Below are 23878 nucleotides of genomic sequence, written 5' to 3'. Positions count from 1 at the left end.
CAAATTGAAGTAAATTCTATGACTTGTTTTCTTTATCTCGTTTCCCTCACCCTATCTTGTCCATTTGGCTCTCAAGCCAGAATGCCTGAAACGGCTGCATTAATCTAATCAAATATGTAAAAGCCAAGACCTTGAAATCTTTCAAATCAAGCTCTGAATTACATTTTTAAATTTACCCTGGCCATTTCATAAGTAGATTTAGCAACTAGCTAACTGCTATCCCAGGAGGGGGAAAAAAAACCCATAAGCTTAATGAATTTGGTCAGACATACAGTGTAACAGATGTCCAACATGCTGCCATGAACTTAAATCATAGATATGATGCCTCTGTTTGGCATGGCAAAATATATTAGAACTGTTTCATCAGTCACTGGGCAACTTGCTAGATGGAGGGGGAATAATCCTGAAAAATGCAGGAGCTGCTTCTAATAGCATCTAAAAGGATCCCTGGAGAAACACAGATAATCTGCTTGCAATGATTCATCAAGTTGGTCCTTTGTTTCATTAATTTGAGTGTCAAGTGCAACCATACAATAAAGAATTGCCAAGACCTGGTAAGATTCTCCTCTGGCTGCTGCTTTTCCTGCCCTAACAACTGGTACTATTCATGCCTAAAGCACAAACTGAATAAATAGTTTCAAGGCTGGCAATGTTGGACAGTGCTTCCTATTTTGCTTTTCCTTGAAAGGCTAAATCGTGTGCTTTCTTGCCCTCTCCCAAACACGTTGCACTGATATTCATTATTGCACCAATAATTTTAACTTTCTTAATACTAAGTATGGAAGGATGCCTCATAAGATAAAAATAGTTCCTGTTGTATCATCAGTCCAGCAATAGATTAGGGAAGATTAAAAATGGATTGTAATGCCTTCTTTGGCCTTGAGAAAGCTCTTATTGTGCCCATGGTTCAGTAGGCCTGCTGATCATTTCCATCTTAATGTAATCTTTAACATTACACTGCTACAGGTGAGATGTTAAGTAATACATTAAGACAACTATTTTCACTGAGCAATTTCACAAGAAATATGTTTTTAGCTAAATTAGACATTTAACAAATGCCATTTGTAATTCAATGCAGAGGAGACAGCATCCTTAAAACAAGCTATTGATGTGACTTTCCCAACATAAAACAATACTTATGTTTTTTTAATTTTAATTGAAGTCCTGAATGTGAAATTATCGCCGTCAGTGCAGTAGACCAACGGAAAGCACCAAAGACCTTAGGATTATGAAATAAGCCATATGCAGTTTTATCTCTAGCAGACAGAAGTTCTTCATCCAAATTAGGAAGAATCTACAGGTCAAGTTAATCATGTAGCTGTGACGTGCTGAATGTTTTTAAAACTTTAAGATCATTTAGATGAACACTAGGAAACTCAGAGGTCAGGCAGAAATATAAATTGTAATATTTAATGAAAATAATAAATGAAATAATTGAGATGAAATATTGTGATCTAAAGAATGCATGAGAATAACTGAATCTGATAAAGTAAAATAAAGAGAGAAGAGAAAATAAGAAAGTGAGCAATTGAAAAACGGAACAATAAATAATTTTTTAAGAAAAATAATTTCATCATATATTTCTCTATGCTACGTACATAAATGCAAACGCTATAAATAGAGTTATTGACATTTGGGAGGTTGATTTGTTTTTATCAACATCGCAAAACAGAAAATTTAGTTTGCAGATTTTCACATGGCTATCACGTTCAGAATCCAATCAGGTTCTCCTTTACTACTTGATGACTTCTTTAAAGATAAATAAGCCCGCGGACCAAGAAGTGGGTACACTGGCTCGGTTAACTCTCTCTCCCCAGAAATTTCACTACTGAAAAGATTATTATTTGGGGGCGGGGAAGGGGATGCAGAGGTCTTTAGGACCCAGCAGGCGGCGGCAGGCGGCAGTTGTGTAGATCGCTGAGAGACTACGAGGGTCCGGTTCAGTTTTAATTCTGTCTCTAATCTCTGCAACAGCCGCGCTTCCCGGGTCCCGCGGCTCCCGCGCGCGATCTGCCGCGGCCGGCTGCTGGGCAAAAATCAGAGCCGCCTCCGCCCCATTACCCATCATGGAAACCCTCCAGGAAAAAGTGGCCCCGGACGCGCGAGCCTGAGGATTCTGCACAAAAGAGGTGCCCAAAATGAAGACCCTGATGGTGAGTCAGTTGTGGCAACTCCACCGGGCAAAGAGGGGGATCCCCGGGCTCAGGGTCCACGGGACGCACCGTGGAGACTCCGGGACGCCTAACCCTGGGCCGCGAGGTCGCCTGTTACAAAGGGACAACTTTCTACCCGCTCCGCGTTCCCTCCCGATTCTCCAGCTCTGCCTGGCTCGGAATCTCAGAGCCAGGATGGGAACTCGGGGTTGCCTCGCCTCCTAGATCTCCGGCGAGAGGTCCGAGGGGGTGGCGGAGAGCTGCAGGAGCGATGGAGGAGTGGGCAGATTGCTCAAGGGATGGGGGTGCCCAAAAGCAACAGCCTGCCAAAAACTAAGAGGGACGGGGAGGGGGGACCTTTGCAGACTTTCTTCGTTTTCTTAGATTTCAAACTTGCAAGGATCGCAAGGATCCAGGGCCCCAGGAAAGGATGGGTGTGAAGGACTCAAAATTCCAGCAGCTTGGCTGGGGTGGCTGCGCCAGACGGGCCCTTCCCCAAAGTGCAAACCCACCCCTGTCCTCGGCCCGGCGCGCTCCCTCCCTCAGCCCGGGGCCGTACACCACCTGCCCTCTACCGAGAGATCTGGGCGGCGGCGGCCGAAAGCAGCGACGCGCCCGGAGCATCCCTTGCGGTACGCGAGGGGACGGTGCTTTCTCTGTCCCAGTTGCGTGCGGCGGGGCTGGGGCCCAGGCCGCCCCAAATCTCCCCCACTAGAGTGACTACCGCGCAGTTGTCCCCGCTGGGCGCGCTCCTCCGGTGTCTGCGCTCAGCCGCTCTCCTCTTCTCTCTCCCGCCCGCCCGCAGCGCCATGGTCTGGCAGTGTGTTTAGCGCTCACCACCATGTGCACCAGCTTGTTGCTAGTGTACAGCAGCCTCGGCGGCCAGAAGGAGCGGCCCCCGCAGCAGCAGCAGCAGCAGCAACAGCAGCAGCAGGCGTCGGCCACCGGCAGCTCGCAGCCGGCGGCGGAGAGCAGCACCCAGCAGCGCCCCGGGGTCCCCGCGGGACCGCGGCCACTGGACGGATACCTCGGAGTGGCGGACCACAAGGTGACAGCATGCCCGCCAGCCCGCTCGCCACTCAGCCTGGGGATCCCGCACACCTGAGCCTTCCCCCTTTCCCGGGGCTGGGAGGCGCTGTGAGTAGGTGCCGTTCGAAGGCTGGAGGGGAGTGGACCCGCTGGGGTAGGGTGGGCTAGTTCCAACTTGGTATGAATTCTTATTTGGAGAAAGACACAAAGTTTTGTAGAAAATAGGGGTGAGGTGCGTGGACCCCAAAGCCTAATTTCCCAGCAGAAATCGGCCCTGGAACTATAACTCCCTGATCCCCAGAATTGCAGCTGCGGATGGAGGTCCGGTTCCTGAAGCCTCGGGTTTGGCCGCCGAGTCGCTCCCTGGTGGGAGGAAACTGGGGTTGGCGCGGGTACCAGCCTGAGCGTTCCTCTGACCCGGAACCGGAGGGTGAGCGCAGCCAGCCCGCGGCCACTGCTCGGGATCCAGCGTTCCCCTCTGATCTCTCCAGCGCATTGCTTTGGGCTGAATTCTCTCAGCCCTGGGGAGTGGTGCCCAGGCAGGCATGGAAGACTTGAGGGACACACTCAGCTTCCATTGGTTTGAAACTCATCATTGTGAGCCTGTCTTCCTCTGCTTTCCGGGAAGCTGCTGCATGGGGTGGCTAATAATTAATAAGATGAATTTTTTAAAATTGGGCCTCCTTTCCCTGGAATAATAAATATCTGGTTTCAGTGTGTGAAGCCTCTGGGAGAATCCTAATCAAGTTTGCTGATTCTGAAGATATTTTAATACAGTTTAAATGTATCCGCCATTATTTGAAGCTGCTCGTATGTTTTTATTAAAACACAATTCCACTCTCTATCTGCTTTATAAAGCTAGAGGATTTCTTGAAATCTCCCAATTATTCTTTTTGTTTTACTAAATTTTATGGTTGTGAACCGAAGTAATATATAGTAGATGCTCCTTTTGTGTGCAAAGATCACTCTAACCATGCGTGAAAAAGCCAAACTTTTTAAAAAGTGGCATTCAAAATATTGCCACACACCTGTTTCATGCATGATGCTAAGGATTTGAAAGGTATAAAAGAATTTAAGGCAGGACCCAGTCTTACGGATCTTTAAATACCTGAGGACAGAACAATATACCATGAAATGTGTGTAGATGGATAAATCAATAGATAAAAATGTGTAATAAATGCTAGATATGAACAGTACTGTAGGGGTGCAAAAATGAGAACGATGACTTCCCTGGAAAGATCAAGGAAAGCTTCTTTGAAAAAGTGGAATTTTGCAATGAGAAGAATTCAGGGAAGCAAAAAAGGAGGAATCAATTTCATTAGGAAGTGATTGTTTATTTATTTATTTATTGTTGTGGCAGGAGCAGGGGTTGGGGGGTGGGGGTGTTAGTAGACTTAAAATCCAAAAGCAGAAGGCTATCAATTTTACAATTACAGCTTTTGTTTCCGCTCTTAGTTGTTGATTGATGCTTTGTATCTGCATGTGCAAGCAACCGATAAGGGCTGGAGTTCCAGGAAAGTTTAGACATTAGCTTCTGACTGTAGATGGCTGTGGCGTTTATGTGTAACTGGTGTATGATGGATATACTGAGATCATGGATTTCCATGGCTATTGTTTGGTGGAAATTACTATCTAACACTTGTGAAGCTTTGATTAATGGCAGCATCAAAAGGTAAATTTGCTGAAAGTTTTGATCAGCTTTTGGGAAGAGATTTCTAATACTTTTCTTCCTGTGTTCTTCTGCTGTACAGACACCAGCTAAGAATATTGAGAGCTTAATGCAAAGTATAATACCCTAATGCTGATGTTCAAAACAATGGTTATTGACCACAAATATGTTTGATTTCAATTTTTGTTTATCAGAGCTTTATTTTATTGAAACAAAGAACAGTCCTTTTCAATTTGGAGGGCGGGATGTTGATACCCTACATGGGAAATTGAAATGATATTTAGTAAAAGGGTTTTACAAATTGTGAAGTGCTATATGAATGATAAATATTGTGTGAAAGTCATTGGAATTCCTAGTAGAAGAAGGTCTTTAGAGATAATTATGAATATCAATGAAATTATCTCATGGAACACCAACATCTCACAAAATTCTGTACCCAAAGGTTTTGAGGGAGTTCAAGTCACCACAAGCAAAGGAAGAAAAGCATATCTTAAAGTCTATGTCTTCTGTTTAGACATTATCCCAATTGTCCCACTGAACTAAATGTAAACTTCTCAGAATGCCTTAACTGATTCTCTTTACCGCTACTATTTAGCTGGCTGCAAATTGGGCAGAGTTCCCTTACAGATGGTCATATGAAGGTGCATGTGTAAAATGTTGTTTATGTTCTCTCCAAAAGTTCCTGTTTAATTAGGTTTATTTGATATCTTCCTATATTCTTGCATAGGCAGAGGTGGAAGACATTGTTAGAATATTGCTAGGAATTCTTTTCCAATTAAGACAGGGGAGGGTAAGAAATGAAAGCCTTTCTGTTCTTATTATATTGCCAGATGATACTCGATTGCTAATTTTTTTTTACCCTCACATCAGGCCTCAGGAAAATGATGGAATATGCTGGATGTGATGACCACCAAGCCATATGCTGCTGCATATTGAATCAGAATTCCAACAGCCTTTTTTATCTGCCATTGATTTACATAGTCTGGAGAGAGTTACAGATATTATTTAGGAAAATGTTCACACCTCCATAGCTGGAGGCCCCAAAGACTGATAAATATGTAGTGTATATGCTCAGTTACATGATGTTGTTAACATTAACAGTTCTAAGATTAAATTCAACAGGTGGTCCTAATCCCCAGCACCTGAATTTCACAAATTACAGCCTGTCTGCAATGATGGTCTTGTTTCATATGGCTGCAGACTGAATTACTGTTGAGATTAAATCACTGTGTGCTTTTGTTGAAATATATGCTGCAAGTCAAGTCAGTGATGAGCGGCATGTGTTGAGGCTTAAAATATCACTTTTCATGGTCATATTCTCTACTTCCTCTTTCACAAACTATGTGAGCTGCAATTGTAATTTCAGTATCACTAAATGAAGGCTACATGGAGTTTCTTGTCATAATGAAGGCATTTTCTGTTTGAGTCTTTCTCTTCTTTCCCAATCCCTTTCCCCAGACCAATTCCCACAAATGTTCCACCAACTCATTTCCATCGTGTTACATGTCTGTGTCTTCAGGTACTATATCTGTATTCTAACATTACTCTCTCAGTCCCGATTTGTGGAAGCCAATGATAACAAGATTGCTTAGGTACAACTGAAGAAGCCAATTTTCATGGCTTTGGGAACCTTCTGCATTTAGAACTGCAGCCTAATGTATAACCAAGCTAACACACACACACACACACACACACACACACACACACACACCACACACATTAAATCAAGAAATACTCAGAGGAAAGCTCCAAGTCTTATAGCAGAGTGGAAGGGAACATGGAACACAGTTCAGTTTCCAGTCTGGATCTCGTCTGGGTAGATGAGGTCATTTGCCATCTGGTAGACCCTGTGAAATGAAACCGTGAGCTAATTCCCATTTCTAGAGGACAGGCTCTTATCACAGAAGGCCCACTATCACCCAGACTGCCCTTTACTGAAATGGCTTATGAAAGGGCGGTGATCAATGGGGTCTACAGCTAAGCAGCTATCTCTTTGCTTCAGAAGTAGCCCCCAGGGATGGATTTTACACATACCAATAACATACTTGTCCTTGGTTCTTTCCATTTTTAGGCACTCAGTTATTCAGACAAATCAAAATTGCTTAGTGGTAATAGTACTATTACTATTAACTGGTAACTATCCGGTTGGAGTGGTAAGACAAGTGAATGCAAGAATTGAAAAATAGTAATCCAAAACCGGAATTTGGATAAATGCCATCTAACTTATTTTGAAATTATGGGATGAATATTCCTCTTTTAGAAAAGTATATAAATTATCAAACACAAGTTTACATAATTTATTTGACCACATTTTATGACATTTGAGTTGTGAATGAATGACTGAAATGAATGCTAAATCATTTGAATCTCAAGGAAATTCAAAGTGAGCTAATTTTCAATGCTCAGGTATTATAAGATGTAATCTGCCAACGATGATGAAACCCTGTTACCACAAAGCATCAAACCCCCAAAATCAGAAAAAGAACACTATTTCGTGGGGGAGGAGTTGCAATAATGTAGTCACTTTTAACAGGATAAATGTTTTTTATAACATTTATTAAAATACTTAACCTTCCTTAAATCTGTGACAGCCAGGATAATTTTTCCAGCTTCCCACATGGGTAATTTCAAGATATCACTATCCTCCTGTAAATGGCAGATGAGTTTGACCAGGCTCACTCTTAAATTCCAGGCATGCTGGCTTTCCTGCTGATCTGTGAACATTCATTCTGCCTCAGGACCTTTGCACATGCTCTTCTCTCTTCCTGGAAAGCTCTTCCCCAAGGTCTTTTGCATGGTTGATTCCTTCTGGTCATTCAGTCATCAGGTCACATGTCATCTTCTTATGGACCACATTCTTTAACTAGCCCCTCCTCAACAGTCATTCTCTGTCATATTAGCCTGTTTTATTTTCCTTATAACACTTAACAATATCTGAAATAATCTTAAAGTTTGTCTATTTTCTGCCCTTCCCCCAACTAGAATCTAAGTACTGTGACAGCAATGTCTTTGTACATCTTGTTGACCAGTTTAACCCCAGGACCTACAACAGTATCTAAAATTTAATGGGTACACAATAAGTATGTATGGAAAGAAAGAAGGGAGTGAAGGTGGAGGAGGGAAGGACAGACCTACTTACCTATGTCAACTTTTTTCTCTACAAGAATCATCATTGCAATCTCAAGACCCTAGTATGTCTCATTTTTCCAAAATTTGTTCTGCCCACAAAAGTAATTCTAATAACAGGGAGGAAGAGGAGGAAATGATATAAGAGGAAAGACAAAAGAATCTTTGGGAATGAGATTTAGGGGTCCATGTTTAATAAGCTTCCTTTTTAAATATTGCACACATTAAACTTTGAGAAACACTGTTTGAAATGTTTTTAATCATCACAATGTGTAGTTCTGTAGCTAATTCATTTCTAGGTTTTTGAACTAATCATAGCCCTTGGTAAATACTTGTTGAAGGCCTAGTAGTTTCAAAATTGGGCATTCTGGAGGAAGAACACAATCCCTACCCTCAAAGAACCTTTGATCTAATCGTTGCAGAGAAAAGACAAAGAAGCAAGAAAAGTTCAATAATAAGACAAGCACTGAATAATAATTTGAAATCAGGAAGCAATAAATCAAGGCACTGACTCTAAAAAGGAGATAATTTCTGTGATCTTTCTCCATCTATAAAACAAGTTAAATTCTATTATTACCTTAGAAGTTTGTTAAGCTTTCAAACTAATATTCCACTCTTTATTAGCCTCATATCTCTTCATGCGTGTGTGCAGGGTATCCAATGAATAATTACTGAACAAATTGGATATCAAAGCAACTTCAAAGTGGCTTGATTTTAAATTCAAAATATTGTCTCTTTATGATTTTCCTTTGGCATGACATAGGGTCTTCTGCACTCGTTAAGTTAAACCTTCTTGAATGTCTCTGTAACATATGGTGACCACCTTAACCAAGCTAAATCTCATAATTCATTGTACTAGTCAGGGTTCTGTAAAGAGATAAAGCTAATAGGATATTATATTATATATATGGGAGTTTATAAAGTATTAACTTACACAATCACAGCTTCCCACAATAGGCTGTCTGCAAGCTTGAGGAGCAAGGAGAGTCAGTCTAAGTCTCAAAACTGAAGAATTTAGAGTCCAATATTCAAGGGCAGGAAGTGTCCAGCATGGGAGAAAGATGTAGGCTGGGAGACTAGGCCCATCTCACCATTTCACATTTTTCTGCCTGTTTTATATTCGCTGGAAGCTGATTAGATTGTGCTCATGAGATTAAGGGTGGCTCTGCCTTCCCCAGCCCACTGACTCAAATGTTAATCCCTTTTGGCAACACCCACGGAGACACACCCAGGATTAATACTTTGTATCCCTCCATCCAATCAAGTTGACACTCAGTATTAACCATCACAAGTCCACCCCTTGTCAACTTGAACCCACACACATCTCCTGAGATCATACATAATCTTCAAATAAAGACAATAATGAGGTCATAATAATGCCTAACATAATAAAACTATCCTTCATACAACTGGAAACGCACCAACCCCCAACCCAAATACTATTACAAAAAGTTAACAATACTTAAATGCTGATATGCAGTCAATACATCTTATGTCACATGATAAAGGAAAAGGAAACAAAATTAAGATATTTTCTTAGTACAAGTGTATACATGCACAAATGTTTTTAACAGAAGAAGGAAGAAATACTCATGACAATTACAGTCCTCGTTTCTGCAGCTGCTCAAGCAGCTAGTAATGATTACTACCTTCTTCTACTACCCATTGTCTTCCCTTTGCCTTCAGCAAGCACCTCAGCAGGTCATGGTTTTTTTTCCTGGTGGAGTGACCCAAGCCTTCATTCCTGAAGGGTCTGGGTCATTTGTAGTCCTACCTGGATTGGGCGGTTGTAATTTCCCATTGACTTTAATCACAGGGCATGGTAATAACCTAATGGACACCCTAAAGGATCTCCCGTATCCCATGCATACTCTTCCTTACCTCCGTTGTGGAGTAGTGGACTGATTTCATCTTGATAGTCTGGGTCAGTCACCCCAGCCAACACTGTAACTCCCTTCTTACACTGTTGACTTAAAGGTAGGAGGAACACAAGGTGTCCAGGTGGCAATCTTAACTCTCAGTTTAATGGAATCATTGTTGTGTCTCCAGGTGGCAGCGTTCCTCTCTCTGGAGCTAAGACCTCTAGGACAGCAGAACGTTATGTTGCAGGAACAGGAAGCAAAACTTTTGCTAGTGGATCACTAGGGGTGATGGTTAGTGGTTCCGCTTCCACTTCCACCTCTTGATTCCTGGACCCCTGAATCCTGGCTATAGGAGAAACAGTACCATATATTGGACACTGATGCAGAGCATACATCCCTGCCACTATGGCCTTCTGGAGAACTTTGCCCCAGCCCTGCAAAGTATTGTCACCTAGTTGGCATTGTAATTGTGACTTCGAAAGGCCAGTCCACCGTTCTATAAATCCAGCTGCTTCAGGATGATGGGGAACATGGTAAGACCAGTGAATTCCATGAGCATGAGCCCACTGCCACACTACTTTAGCCGTAAAGTGAGTGCCTTGGTCAGAGGCAATTGTGTGTGGAATATCGTAATGGTGGATAAGGCATTCAGTGAGTCCACGGAAGGTAGTCTTGGCAGAAGCATTGTGTGCAGGATAGGCAAACACGCATCTGGAGTAAGTGTCTATTCCAGTTAGGACAAACCTCTGCCTTTTCCATGATGGAAGAGGTCCAATATAATCAATCTGCCACCGGGTAGCTGGCTGATCACCCCAAGGAATGGTGCCATATCGAGGGCTCAGTGTTGGTCTCTGCTGCTGTCAAGTTGGGCACTCAGCAGTGGCCATAGCCATGTCAGCCTTGGTGAGTGGAATTCCATGTTGCTGAGCCCATGTATAACCTCCATCCCTGCCACCATGGCCATTTTGTTCATAGGCCCATTGAGCAATGACAGGGGTGGCTGGGGAAAGAGGCTGAGTTGTGTCCACAGAATAGGTCATTATTAAAATCCTCCTCTGCTGAAGTCACTCCATGTGAACACTCACACGGGATACAAATATCTTCACATTTTTTGGCCCCTCAGATAGGTCCATCCACATACCTCTTCCTTAAATTTCTTTGTCACCAATTTTCCAGTCATGCTTCTTCCAAGTCCCTGACCATCCAGCCAAACCATTGGCTACAGCCCATGAATCAGTATATAATCTCACATCGGACCGTTTCTCCTTCCATGCAAAGTGCACAACCACGTGCACTGCTCAAAGTTCTGCCCACTGTGAAGATTTCCCTTCACTGCTGTCCTTCAGGGATGTCCTAGAAAGGGCCGTAGTGCTGCAGCTGTCCACTTTTGGGTGGTGCCTGCATAACCGTGCAGAACCATCTGTGAACCAGGCCTTAGTCTTCTCGTCTCTGTCAACTGATCATAGGGAACTCCCCATGAGGCCATCTGCTGGGCTGAGGGAGAGAAGGCAGGGTGGCAAGAATGGAGACCATGGGCATTTGAGCCACTTCCTCATGTAACTAACTTGTGCCTTCAGGACATGCTCAAGCCCGATCACGTATACACCACTTCCATTTGATGATGGGATGTTGCTGTGCACAACCCGCTTTTTGGCTGGATGGGCCAGAAAACACTCAGTTCATGATAGGCAATTCAGTTTGCATGGTGACTTGATGACCCGTAGCCAAATGATCAGTTTCCACCAAAGCCCAGTAACAGCTTCACCTTTTGGGCCTGCCAAAGGCTCCAAATAGCATCCCTATCTGCCACTGACACCTCAAGCACCATTGGATCTGCTGGGTCATATGGCCCAAGTGGCAGAGCAGCTTGCACAGCAGCCTGAGCCTGTTGCAGAGCCTTCTCCTGTTCTGGACCCCACTCAAAACTGGCAGCCTTTCAGGTCACTTGATAAATGGGCCAGAGTGACACACTCAAATGAGGAATGTGTTGCCTCCAAAATCTAAATAGGCCCAGTAGGTGTTGCTTCTCTTTCTTGGTTGTAGGAGGGGCCAAATGCAGCAACTCATCCTTCACCTTAGAAGGAATATCTCAACAGGCCCCACACCACTGGACCCCTAGAAATTTTACTGAGGTAGAAGTTCCCTGAATTTTAGTTGGATTTATTTCCCATCCTCTGGCATGCAAATGTCTCACCCATAAGTCCAGTGTGTTTGCTACTTCTTGCTCACTGGATCCAATCAGCATGATGTCATTAATGTAATGGACCAGTGTGATATCTTGTGGGAGTGAAAAGCAATCAAGGTCTCTCTGAATAAGATTATGACACAAAGCTAGAGAGTTGATATGCCCCTGAGGCAGGAAAGTAAAGGTATATTGCTGGCCTTGCCAGCTGAAGGCAAATTGCTTCTAGTGGGCCTTACGGACAGGAATGGAGAAAAAAAGGCATTTGCCGAATCAGTGGCTACATACCAGGTATGAGGAGATGTGTTAATTTGCTCAAGCAATGAAACCACATCTGGTACAGCAGCTGCAATTGGAGTCGCCATTTGGTTAAGTTTATGATAATCCACTGTCATTCTCCAAGATCCTTCTGTCTTCTGTCCAGGCCAAATGGGAGAGTTGAACAGGGATGTGGTAGGACTCACCACCTCTGCATCTTTCAAGTCCTTGATGGTGGCACTAATCTCTGCAATCCCTACAGGGATGTGATATTGTTTTTGATTTACTATATTTCTAGGTAGAGCCATCTCTAATGGCTTCCATTTGGCCTTTCCCACCATAATAGCCCTCACCCTACCAGTCAGGGAGCCAATGTAGGGGTTCTGCCAGTTACTAAGTATGTCTATGCCAATTATGCATTCTGGCACTGGGGAAATGTCTACAGGATGAGTCTGGGGACCCAACAGACCCACTGTAAGTCAGACCTGAGCTAAAACTCCATTAATTACCTGACCTCCATAAGCCCCTACTTTAATGGGAGGACCTCAACAACATTTTAGGTACCCTGGAATCTGTCAGCTCAGAGCCAGTGTCCAGTATCCCCAAAATGTCTGATCATTTCCCTTTCCCCAGTGCACAGGTACCCTGTAAAAGGCTGGCGATCTCCTGGGGAAAGGATGGGGAAAAGAGTCACTGCATAAATTGTCAGTAATGTAGTGGGGTCCTTCCTCAAGGGGATCCAGGCTCCCCTTCATTCAAGGCGTTCTGGGTCTGTAAACTGGCTCAAGTCTGGAAATTGATTGAGGGGCCAGGATTCTCTGTTTTTACAATTCAAATTAGTCTTTTGTCCATTTGACTTCGAAGTTTTCTGCTTGTATAAATTAAGTAGAAATGCAGTAGGCTTCTTATCAATTTCACTTCTAGGAACACCATGATTAATTAGCCAATGCCAGAGCTCTACATGAGTCAGGCTATTCTGATTGCTGCTTTGCCTCTGCTGTCCATTACGGTAGCTATGCCCACCTTGCCTTTGACAGTTGAGTGCCATCACTTGGCCCCTGCCACCTCAGGATCCAGTTATTCCCACTGTATTTACATTTTGTAGTTGAGTGACTTGGTTCCCACTGTTAGATCTGACATACAGAGAAGACCAATTATAGGACTCTTCAAAAACGTGAGTGCTGCCCTCATAAATCTATTTCGCAAGGCATTGGTCAAGGGTATGTCTTCTGGAACCTCCCAGCTGGGATGAGTAGGTCTAAAGTGACTAATCCACTCCACCATCCCAATCTCCCTAAGCCTTTGGTTCCCTTCCTCTACATTAAACTAGGGGAGACCAGGCATTTCCAGCTCACTCACAGTGAGTCATCTTTTAATTCATATTTCATCTAACCAAGCAAATAAACTATTAGAACCTTTTTTTAACTCCCTGAGCTGCAGTATTAAAAGCAGAGTGGGCCCAAATCAATAAATTCAGCCTGATCCAACTCTATGTTCCTTCCACCATTGTCCCATACCCTTAATATGCATTCTTATGCCTGTTCTCCAGATTGCTGTTTATATAAATTAGAGAATTCAAACAGTTATTTTCAAGTGTAGCACACCTCCTATTGGGTCACACTCTCAACCTCATCTCTAGGGGTCCACTGGGACTTTAGTCTAGTTACAGGTCTAGAAGCAAACAGGGGTGTTAGGGTGGCTCCTGAGGAGAATCAACATTATTTGGCCTGGTGAGTGCCTCAGGGAGGCCATCACTGTTGCCTCAGGCAGCACAGGGTTTATGTCCTCAGACAGATGTGGAAAGGCTATGGCAGTGTGGGTCAGGGAGGAGATGTTGCCACTACTGGGGATGGGGAAGCTGTTCCTTCTGGCAAAAAAGGTCCATCAGAGTTTACAAATTCAGTATCCCCAGCTTCATTAGGGTCCTCCACACATCCCCATTCCAAGTTGCAGGGTCCCATTCTTTTCCAATCAATGCCTTTAACAGTAGACACTGGGTGAGGCTGTGCATGCACCTTTTGTTGCAAGTCAGCCACTTGCACGATAAGAACTTGTGTCTGTTTTCCACAATTTCAGCTCTTTCTCTATGGGAGATAAGACTCTCACTCAGGGCAGTCTTATCAGATTTGAGGCTCAGTATCTGCTTCTGAAGCCAGGAGACAGAATCCCTGAGTTCATCATTTTCTTTCATCACTTTGTCCACTGAACTTAGGACCAACCAGCTTCATTATGTTCTTTGGTTCTCCACATATGGTCAAAGGTATTAGGTATAGAGTCACTAAACTCCTTGCCTCTTACGAGCGGTGAGTCAGGAGTGTCAAATGCATTTATTTTGCATAACTCTCTAAACAGTTTATGCCAAAGACTATCAGTGTTTTCCATAGTATTAGAAGTAGAGTTCTTGGCATTTTGGGGTCTAATCATATTAAGCAGCCAACTTCCCCAAAACCAACAAAAGAACTCCATCCTTAATATTCTGTTCCTCTCGAACCACTCCTGCTACAAAAATCTGTATTAGTCAGCATTCTCTAGAGAGATAGAACTAATAGGACATATACACATATAGGGGAGTTTATTAAGTATTAACTTACACAATCACAGGTTCCACAATAGGCTGTCCACAAGCTTGAGGAACAAAAAGAGCCAGTCCGAGTCTCAAAATTGAAGAACTTGGAGTCCAGTGTTCGAGGGCAGGAAGCATCCAGCATGGGAGAAAGATGTAGGCTGAGAGGCTAGGCCAGTCTTGCCAGCTTCGCTGGAAGCTAATTAGATTGTGCCCATCAGATTAAGGGTGGATCTGCCTTCCCCAGCCCACTGACTCAAATGTTAATCCCTTTTGGCACACACACAACCAGGATTAATACTTTGTATCCCTCAATCCAATCAAGTTGACACTTAGCATTAACTATCACACTCATGCTATGGTGAATGTGGGTATAATTGTGTTGACCACAAGACAGAATATTTGCAGTCAGGTCTGTCTTAGAAACATGATACCTATTATAAAAGAGAATTTCCGTAACCTCTAGGGTGAAGTGTCAGTACAATTTCTGCTTTGCAAATACTAGGATTATGGAAGATTAAATATGTGAAAGGACTTTGAAAAATTAAAACATATCATTAATCAACAAGTCATTCCTTAAAACCTCTTATTCACCTATTACATACTCTTTGGACAGCTGTGTAGGGTCTTAAGTATAGAATGACAAGGAGTGATTATCTCTTAAATAATATTGTCATCCATAACCCAGAACTTGATCCAACGGAAGAACTCTCATGGGAGTCAGTGAATTTATGATCAAATGATTGGTAAAACTTTGGGGGGGAGGTATGTGCATTTATGAGATGTGTTCAAATTCTTCTCCATAAGCTCCGAGTCTTAAACACTTAGTCTGGGCCTGGGACAAATAAATATATTTATTGCCTGTTCTATTCAATATGTCTTTCTAAATAAAAAATCACAGGAATGCATAGTCTCAGCATAGACAGCCCATCTGCAATGAAACCTTCCCTGACTTATAGCCCAGGTTTGATCTGAGCTGTATGTTTTGTCTTCATAGCTGAGATCCCATGATAATACTTATTCCACTTTATTGTTATTTCTTGTCTAAAATTGTCTGCCTTCCCTACTAGACAACCAGCTCTTGGAAACCAGGCATTTATTTTTCTCTCTTTTTCTGTCATTGTAGTCCCAGCCTTTAACATAATGCCTGGCATATAATGAGTCTTCAATAAGTACTTGTTGAATGAATGAGAATATCTACATAAAGATTTTGTATTTCTTCTAAAATAAGCCTACCTCAAGAGTTCCTAACCATTTGGAGTTACTGAAAAGGAATAGCTGCAAGTCATAAATATCAATTCCTCCTGCCACAATTTGTAGGCCTGTAACTAATTCATTTCTATCTTCTTGTACTAATCAGATCTCTTAAAACATACTCAGGATTTCAGAGCTAGAAGGAAAACTTAAGAATTATCAAAAGGAATTCCAGAGTGGTTGTGTGATTTGCCCAAGGCCATGGGTTAGTGGCAGAGCTGGGGTAAAATGTCGGTCTCTGATGTGAACATCATTACCATAAGGGAAATTCAGTGCCAACATCTTCTAAGCAGTGACTCAACATTATTTGGACAGAATTTATTAAAATGAAGAGCCTAGGCCTACCCAGTTATTGAAAAGTAATGAATATTTAAACATCTTATTATTCTGAAATGAATATGAGAATATGCCTCTGGATAGTTAAAAAGAGTCTTCCACCAACCACCAACTTTGCAAATGGGTGTTTCAGAGACCACACATATTCATGGTACTAATTAATTGAAACAATTTTCAAACCAGAGTAGATTTTTGCCTTTAAAACATAAACCAAGCCAAAAGGAGTGCCATGCTTAATTATTTGCATAAAATTTTCTGACCAGAGCACTCATTTAGCTGAATTACCTTCTCCACAGTGAAGAAAACATCATCAGGAGACTTAGTTAACCAAGTGTTTGAAGAACTACCATTCTGCAAATATCATTGACTCCCCCCAAATTCTGAGATGTAATACTTACTCTAGGATGGAATTACTTTAGGCAAATAAGAGAGCATTTTACCTATCATAGGGAAAATTAACCCTAATCATTGCTACAGCTCATGAAAAGGAAACTTTTTTAGTATATTCACTCTTAATGGCTAAGAAGGTGTCTGTAGAGTTCCTGGGAAACTGCACAGAGTCTGAGTATTCTCTGGCAGACTGAAATGCAGTGCCAAATAATTTTTTAATAAGAAAGCATATTCTGGAAATTAATTGCATATATGAGACATCTCCATTGACTGAACTGCAAGCATGATTGCATTTCCAACTTACAGATCTTTTCATGTTCCTTGCATGTTTCCTATGGCTTCCCATTGCCTACAGGATCAAGTTCAGACCCTCAGGAAGGCTTGCAAGGCCCAACAGGATCTTGCTGGCCTAATTCTCCAACCCTACCCCCACCACTGCCCTCAGCCTAGGCACTACGCACCCAGGGATACTGCTGCCCTCAGCCTAGGCCCCACGCACCCAGGCACCACACATACCTTGCTGTTTTGTTCTTGTCTGCTTTTCCTTCAGCACCTCCTTTCTAAAGTTTTCCCAGATACAACATCTATGCAGAGCATACCCAACGTTCTCTTATGTCAGCCACACATCATTCAGTCAATCACATATTGACTGAGTAGCTACCGTGTGGTAGGCACAAGGGAGGAAACAAGATAAAGGACCTTGTCCCTACCCACAGGAAAATCAGTGGAGGAAATAAATGTTATAATTACTATACCTTGGTAAGTGCTAAAATATTCTCTGCATCTTACACATGCTTCTAATCACACAATATTGCAATCATTTTTCCACATGCAAGTCTCCCTGACTAGGTTTTACCTTCTTGAGGCTAAGAACATAACTTATCTTGGTATCTACAGAATTGAAAACTGTATCTCAGACATATGAAAGCTAAATAAATATTTGTTGAATGTTGGGTAGGCAAAGTTCTATTTTAATTGTATGTAGTATGAAGAAATTTGACCAAGTCTGGCTAATAGACTATTAATTATAGGAATGGACAGAAATGATAAGTAAGGGCAGAAGGGCTTCAGGTATCTGACATACACATCTTTAATTTCTGTTTCCCCTTTGAATACAGAGCAACATCTCCTGACCTTTCCAGAACAGCTGACCAGATGTGGAGATGCAATGATGCCCATATTTGAAAACAGTATAGTACCATGACAGGCAGGCAGGCCCAGGCTATTTATTTGTTGTGATCTCTTTGGCATATCATAACTTCTAGGCTTGATCCAGTTTATAGAAGAGAAAGTTAAACTATATTCATTCATTCCCTCATTTATTAAATAATATTGTGTTTCTACCATATGCCTAGCATTGTGTTCAGGACCCAGGAAGCAATGAACAATGAATAAGATGTGATCCTCAACTCCATGAAACTTATATCTGTTGGGAGAGGGAGAAACACACATAAAATTTCAGTGCAGATTTGGAGAAGTATTATAGGCTGTGGAGATTGGATTTTATCCTGAAAGCATTGAGGAAGTCTTTAAAAGGTAAATTAGAGGAATAACTCCATCAGATATGTGTGCCAGTGGATCACCCTGGCTTCAGTGTGGCATGGGTTAAAGTAGCCATAGGTTGTAGGAAGAGGGACCAATTAGCAGACTGTTGCTTGGTTTGAGTAAGTGGCACAGCCAGAGGATGATGAAGAGACCTCAGGTTTCTGCCTGCCTTAAGTTTCTATGATTGGCCACCCTCCTGTGTCTGTGCAGACAGTCTGAATGCAGATTCTCCAACAGAAGGTCTGTGGTTCAAGATTGCCTCACAATTGCTGGTAAAGAGAGCTGAGGATGATCCCAGATGGCACTTCAACTTTCTCTAATTTTGAACCTTGCTGTGCATCTGAATACCACATACTGACTTGAGCAAAACAGTAGTGTTATTGTTAGGGCTGAAGCAAGCTGTTTGTCGAGACTCCATAATGCATACTGGTGACAACAGGAATTAAACTCTCCACCTGCAGGACAGCCAGCCAGTGGGGTGTAGAATAAGTGTGCTGGCAGAGACTTTAGTATGTAAAAGTGCCACAGGAAAAGGGGGCAAACTTTATTCTAGAATAATCTTGTCAGAGAGATTGTTACATAATAAATTTTACCAGGTATAGATCTGTTGGAAGTATAGGGTAGAGAATGGTTTTCTCTCCTTTCATTTCCCATATAGCTATAGAGAGAGCAGTTATCATTCTTTTAAATCACTTAAGTTTGTTAACAACTTCTAAGGAAAGTAAAGTTTCCATTTCATTTGCATCAGAAGGAAATTGGCCATAAAGTAATGTAAAATTTGTCAAGAGGAGCCTAGTTCCTAATTCATTCAAAAGGATTTGATTGGGAAAACAAATGTATACATCTGAATGAACTCCAGTTTTATGGGGCATATATTTGGAGTTATATGGCAACGTCGCACCTACCAGGCTGCTGTCAGGGATATAGCCAAGTTGTCTCTCATTACCTGAAGTGGTATCTGTCTCTGCTCTGTACTGAAAATCATAAAGCTGGTTTATTTCATTTTTATTCCACTTGTACAATTTTTGAACAATTAGAGTGCAGGAAGTGATAACATGCCACTTGTATTCCAGAACACAGAAAAGGGAAAGAGGACAGTAGGAACTTGTGTGTATTTCCCACTACCAAATCCCAGCCACACTGACTGAAGCTCCCACCATCACTAATCCCCGGAAGAATTATGCTCATTACTCTCAGTAGCAACCCTGTATGATTTGGGGCTCAGCTTGAAATGTGATGGGCTTTTAATCCAAAAGTTCAGAAATAAAAGAGAAAGATGTCATGGAGAATAGGGTATCCCAACTGAATGAGCCTGCAGTAGTGAAGGCTTATCTTAGTTCATCTTCTGTTGCTATAACACAGTACCACAGCCTGGGTAATTTACAAAGAGCAGAATTTTATTTCTCAGTTCTGGAGGATGGAAGTTCAAGATCAAGGTGCCAGCATTTGCTATCTGGTGAGGGCTGCATCCTCATATGGCTGAAGGTGGAAGGGCAAGAGAGAACAAACTCCCTCCTTCAAGCCTTTGTAAAGACACCTAATCTCATTCACAAGGGAAGAAGCCCTCGTGGCCTAATCGCCTCTTAAAGGCCCCACCTCTTCATATTATCAGATTAACAGCATCTGAATTTTAGAAGAGTCCCATTCAAACCATAGCAGATAAAGATATTATAATTAGAACCAGAACCAAGAGTAAATACTAGAGTAAGAAATGACACCAGTTTGCTTCTTCCCAGTATCAGAGAGTGTCTCTTTCTGGCTATACAGACATGAAATGTTGATTGGGTTCCAGAAAGGCAAGAAAGGGTGGCTTGTCATGGGCTTTTCAATGTCTACGAAGGACTCAAAGTTATTTGAGATATTACATTTGAATATGATTTGATGTGCTGTTTGATAAAAGAACATCAATGGGCAAAAGAATCACTTAGTCCAAAATAAGTTCTTCTGACTAGGACTTATGACAACTAGGGAAGAGTAGTAACCAGGCTTTTTTCTGGAATAAGAACTATGGTGTCCCTCTACGATGAGCAAGATCAGGTCCTCCAAGGAGTTATACATCGCAATACTGACTGGTCTGACAAGTAAAAGACCATTCTTAGTACCCCCACAGAGCATGCTGATGGTATCTCAACCTTTAGAAGGTTTAAAGGATGGGATGGCGCCAGACCTTACTTTACATCTCTTCCAGGGTTTTGTGCCAACCTATGAACACCAAAACTCAGCACTATTTTATGCAAACTATGCCTGTAGACCATATTTAAGAGTATGGAATGACTTCTCTCTGGAAAGAGTTTCCTCTGCCTCATCCCCAGTATAGCATGTCGAAAAGAAATAAGGAAGAAGAAATCCAGGATGCTAGTTTTGAAAAAGAAATTTTGTTCCCTTCCCAATTTTAAATGCAGGTATACTCATTGTCTTCTTGAAATGACAAAAGGAAAAAAAAAAGAGGAAAGTTACAATTATTCATAAATCTACCAATAAAATGTAATTACTGTTGGTACATCAATGTATTTTCATACAATCAACACGTGTATATACGACATTTAAATGTACTTCCTTCTAGTTTTTTATTCATCTATGTTGGATATGTGGGGTTTATGTGTACATTGATTTAGCAGTGCACGTGATCAGTGGTTTAAAGTAGGGGATGGCTTTGTTGTTAGATCCCAGTTATAAAGACTTATCTTGTTTAATAGTTTGAAACCAAAATCTATTTCAATTACAGTTGGAATAATTAGGAAATAGTCTTGATACTTACGCTAAATTATCCATTTACTAATCCGGAAGATATATTCATCCCTCTAGTAGCTTAAAAACCCCTTTCTTTCCCTGCTGTTTACAACCCTTAGCACTTTTCAATTGTGGCATGCTTCCATCTCTTTCATCCCCCACCTATATGCTCAGGCACAGAATGTGTTCAGGCAATTTTTAAGTTTTGTAAATCATTCCCAATAGTCCCTTAATCCTTCTTGCCACTTTTCTCTAAATCCCTTTCAGTCGATCAGTAGCTACTTGGGAGGGTATGGCCTGCGATAACCTGACACAGGCTTCCAGGACACTGTTAGAGGTGATCGCCATCTTCATGGGCAGTGGGGCAGTCCTTTGTACATATGCAGCCTCACGTTTGCCTTTATTTTCCCGGCTTCTGCTCCGTGATGCAATTTCCTGTCCATAAATGGTGCAGATCTAATTCCCTGACCACATATAGTAAAGGTTTACTTTGACATATTGTCTTTCCTAAAAAGAAATTTTACTGCACAGTTATAATTATCACATTTTTCTTAATTAGCAACCTCTTCTGATTTCTTTTTCATCTTCTAGTTTTATAAAACATTTTCTTTATCTTATTTTAACCCAACTTACTGAATTCTATGACTATTTTCTTAGTTCCTTTTTTTTGTACTTGATAAGATCTCTGAGCTACTCTTTACTGCTTAGATTTTTCAAATATGTGGTATTATATCTTGATTTTGGTGTAATCTCAGAACTCCAGCTATTCTTCCAGTCTATGGGTAGAATAATTATGTCATTAGAGACATTGGAGCCTGCCTCTCCCATGACGGCCAGCTGGCAGGGGATATATTTTATATGTCTTGGTTGACGGCTTTCAAGTAAAAGGGTGAATCTGCGAAGACCAGTACTCCTTGCCAACAAGCTCTTTATAAAATCAATTATTTCGTTTTGCCGCCTGAGCTCTCCTTTGGCCGTTAGATTGAACAATCACTGGATGTTTCCTAAATTTGTCATCACCCCAAACGGAGACTCTGTAATATTAAGTAATAACTCCTTATTCTTCTCTTCTACCAGTCCCTGGTAACTTCAATTCTACTTTCTGTCTCTATGAATTTGGCTGTTCTAGCTATTTCCTACAAGTGGAATCATTCAATATTTGTCATCTTGTGTCTGACTAATTTTATTTAGCATAATGATTTTAAGGTTCATCTGTGTTGTAGCATGTATCAGAACTTTGTTCCTCTTTAACACTGAATAATATTCCATTGTATGGCTATACCGTACTTTGTTTTTCCATTCATTAGATGATGGACACCAGGGTTGTTTTCACCTTTTGCCTATTAAAAATAATGCTGCGATGAACATTGGTGTTCCCATTCATTTTGTAAAGTAACCCCCTGTTTTTTCTTCCTTCTCAGCCACATGGCAGCACTTGAGTCTCCAACTCTCATATCCATGGAGGCTGTGCCACTTCCAGCCGTTCCCACCTCCACACACAAAAGTAAAATAGAAATTTTTTTATAAGGGAGAAAAGAAGCTATTAATTGCCCTAATTGTATTTCTTTGTTTAAAAATTATGTATGTTTTTGAAAAATATAGAAAAAATAAGAGAGGGGAAATGTTCCCATACTCCTACCACTTTGGTGTAAGTAATGATATAATTTTGGTTTATTTCTGTCAGTTTTTTTGCATTGCATTCTTTTTCAGACCTAAATGTGAGCATGTTATGGTTCAGAAGTCTAAGTCTGTTTTTGTTTTTGTTTTGCTGAAATTAAAATAGCCATTAAGATTTCCTTTGGTCAGTGTTTGCCTTTTATATCTTTTTCCATCCTATAATTTTCAGTCTTTCTGTGTACTTATATTTCATATATGTCCAAGTCTGCTCCTAATATTTGCAGAGCCTGAGGCAAGAGTACAAATAGAGGCCCACATACATTCTAATTGCTTTATTCAGTAATTATATCTTCATTTAGGAAAGATTTTCAAATTACAAAGGTCTCATCTGACCGATTCCAGTTACAAATTAGATCAGAATAATTCTCTTGCTCATTTTTATTATTTTGGCTAGTAATTAAATCCTCATTAAATATAAAATGTGTTGTTTGAAAATTTTTTATGATGAATGCTTGACAGAGATTTACCCACTTTCATTATTTCTAGTTTTTAAAAATGTCAGTAGACTGCTTATTTGTGTATTTTATTTTTTTGGCTTTTTTCCTCCTAAGATTTTTTTTCATAGGTTCTCTTTTATCATAATCTCAAATTCTTCTCATTCTATTTCCCCTCCCACCATACACACTGTGAAGCAGTGACTAGCTCCTTCTTAGCTGCGGTAAAACCTGCAAATCTTTATGGCATTTGAACACAGTGACCATTTGTTTCAAGGATTTAGGGCAAGGAAATGTGGAGAAGTACTTTTTCTGGAATGTGAATGGTATTAGACACAACCGTGGATGTTTAGGATTATAGATCATGCTGTGACAGAATGACAAAGGTGTCAATGTGGTCTTTAATATAATTTGTGTGTTGGTGGTATGATGTGCCATTTAAAGCAGCGCTTCTCAAACATTAATGGTACATATGCATCACCCGGAGAAGCTTCTTAAAATGCAGATTCTGAATCTTTAGATCTGGGATGGGGCCTGAAAGTCAGCATTTCTAACAGGTGCCTGAGTGATGCTGTTGCTGTTGGTCCGAGATCCATCTCTTGAGTTGTAAGACTGAAGCATAGGACCAAGATCAGGGGTCTCTCTCATCTGATATTAAGAGTAGTACTCT

The 23878-nt window shown here is 41.4% G+C and overlaps 1 protein-coding gene across 7 annotated transcripts in view; it reads left to right on the top strand.

Annotated features, from left to right (window-relative positions):
• The first annotated feature begins 1750 nt into the window (after positions 1 to 1750).
• The window catches only part of ST6GALNAC5 (ST6 N-acetylgalactosaminide alpha-2,6-sialyltransferase 5), a 201457-nt gene continuing 179329 nt past the window's right edge, over positions 1751 to 23878 (top strand). For 2 of the 7 annotated variants that reach the window (XM_034967886.3, XM_063607227.1), the window contains exons 1-2: positions 1751 to 2153; positions 2959 to 3201. In XM_034967886.3, the coding sequence (XP_034823777.1) occupies positions 2139 to 2153; positions 2959 to 3201 (258 nt within the window). In that variant the 5' untranslated portion in view covers positions 1751 to 2138. Of the gene's footprint in view, positions 2154 to 2958; positions 3291 to 23878 lie in introns of those variants that run through there. The other 5 variants (XR_004673402.3, XM_063607224.1, XM_057303111.2 and 2 more) reach the window with 4 other exon arrangements.

The sequence above is a fragment of the Pan paniscus genome, chromosome 1 (assembly GCF_029289425.2).
Source record: "Pan paniscus chromosome 1, NHGRI_mPanPan1-v2.0_pri, whole genome shotgun sequence".
Taxonomy (NCBI): domain Eukaryota; kingdom Metazoa; phylum Chordata; class Mammalia; order Primates; family Hominidae; genus Pan; species Pan paniscus.
The sequence above is the reverse complement of the archived record's forward strand: the minus strand, read 5'-3'. Positions and strand labels throughout refer to the sequence as shown.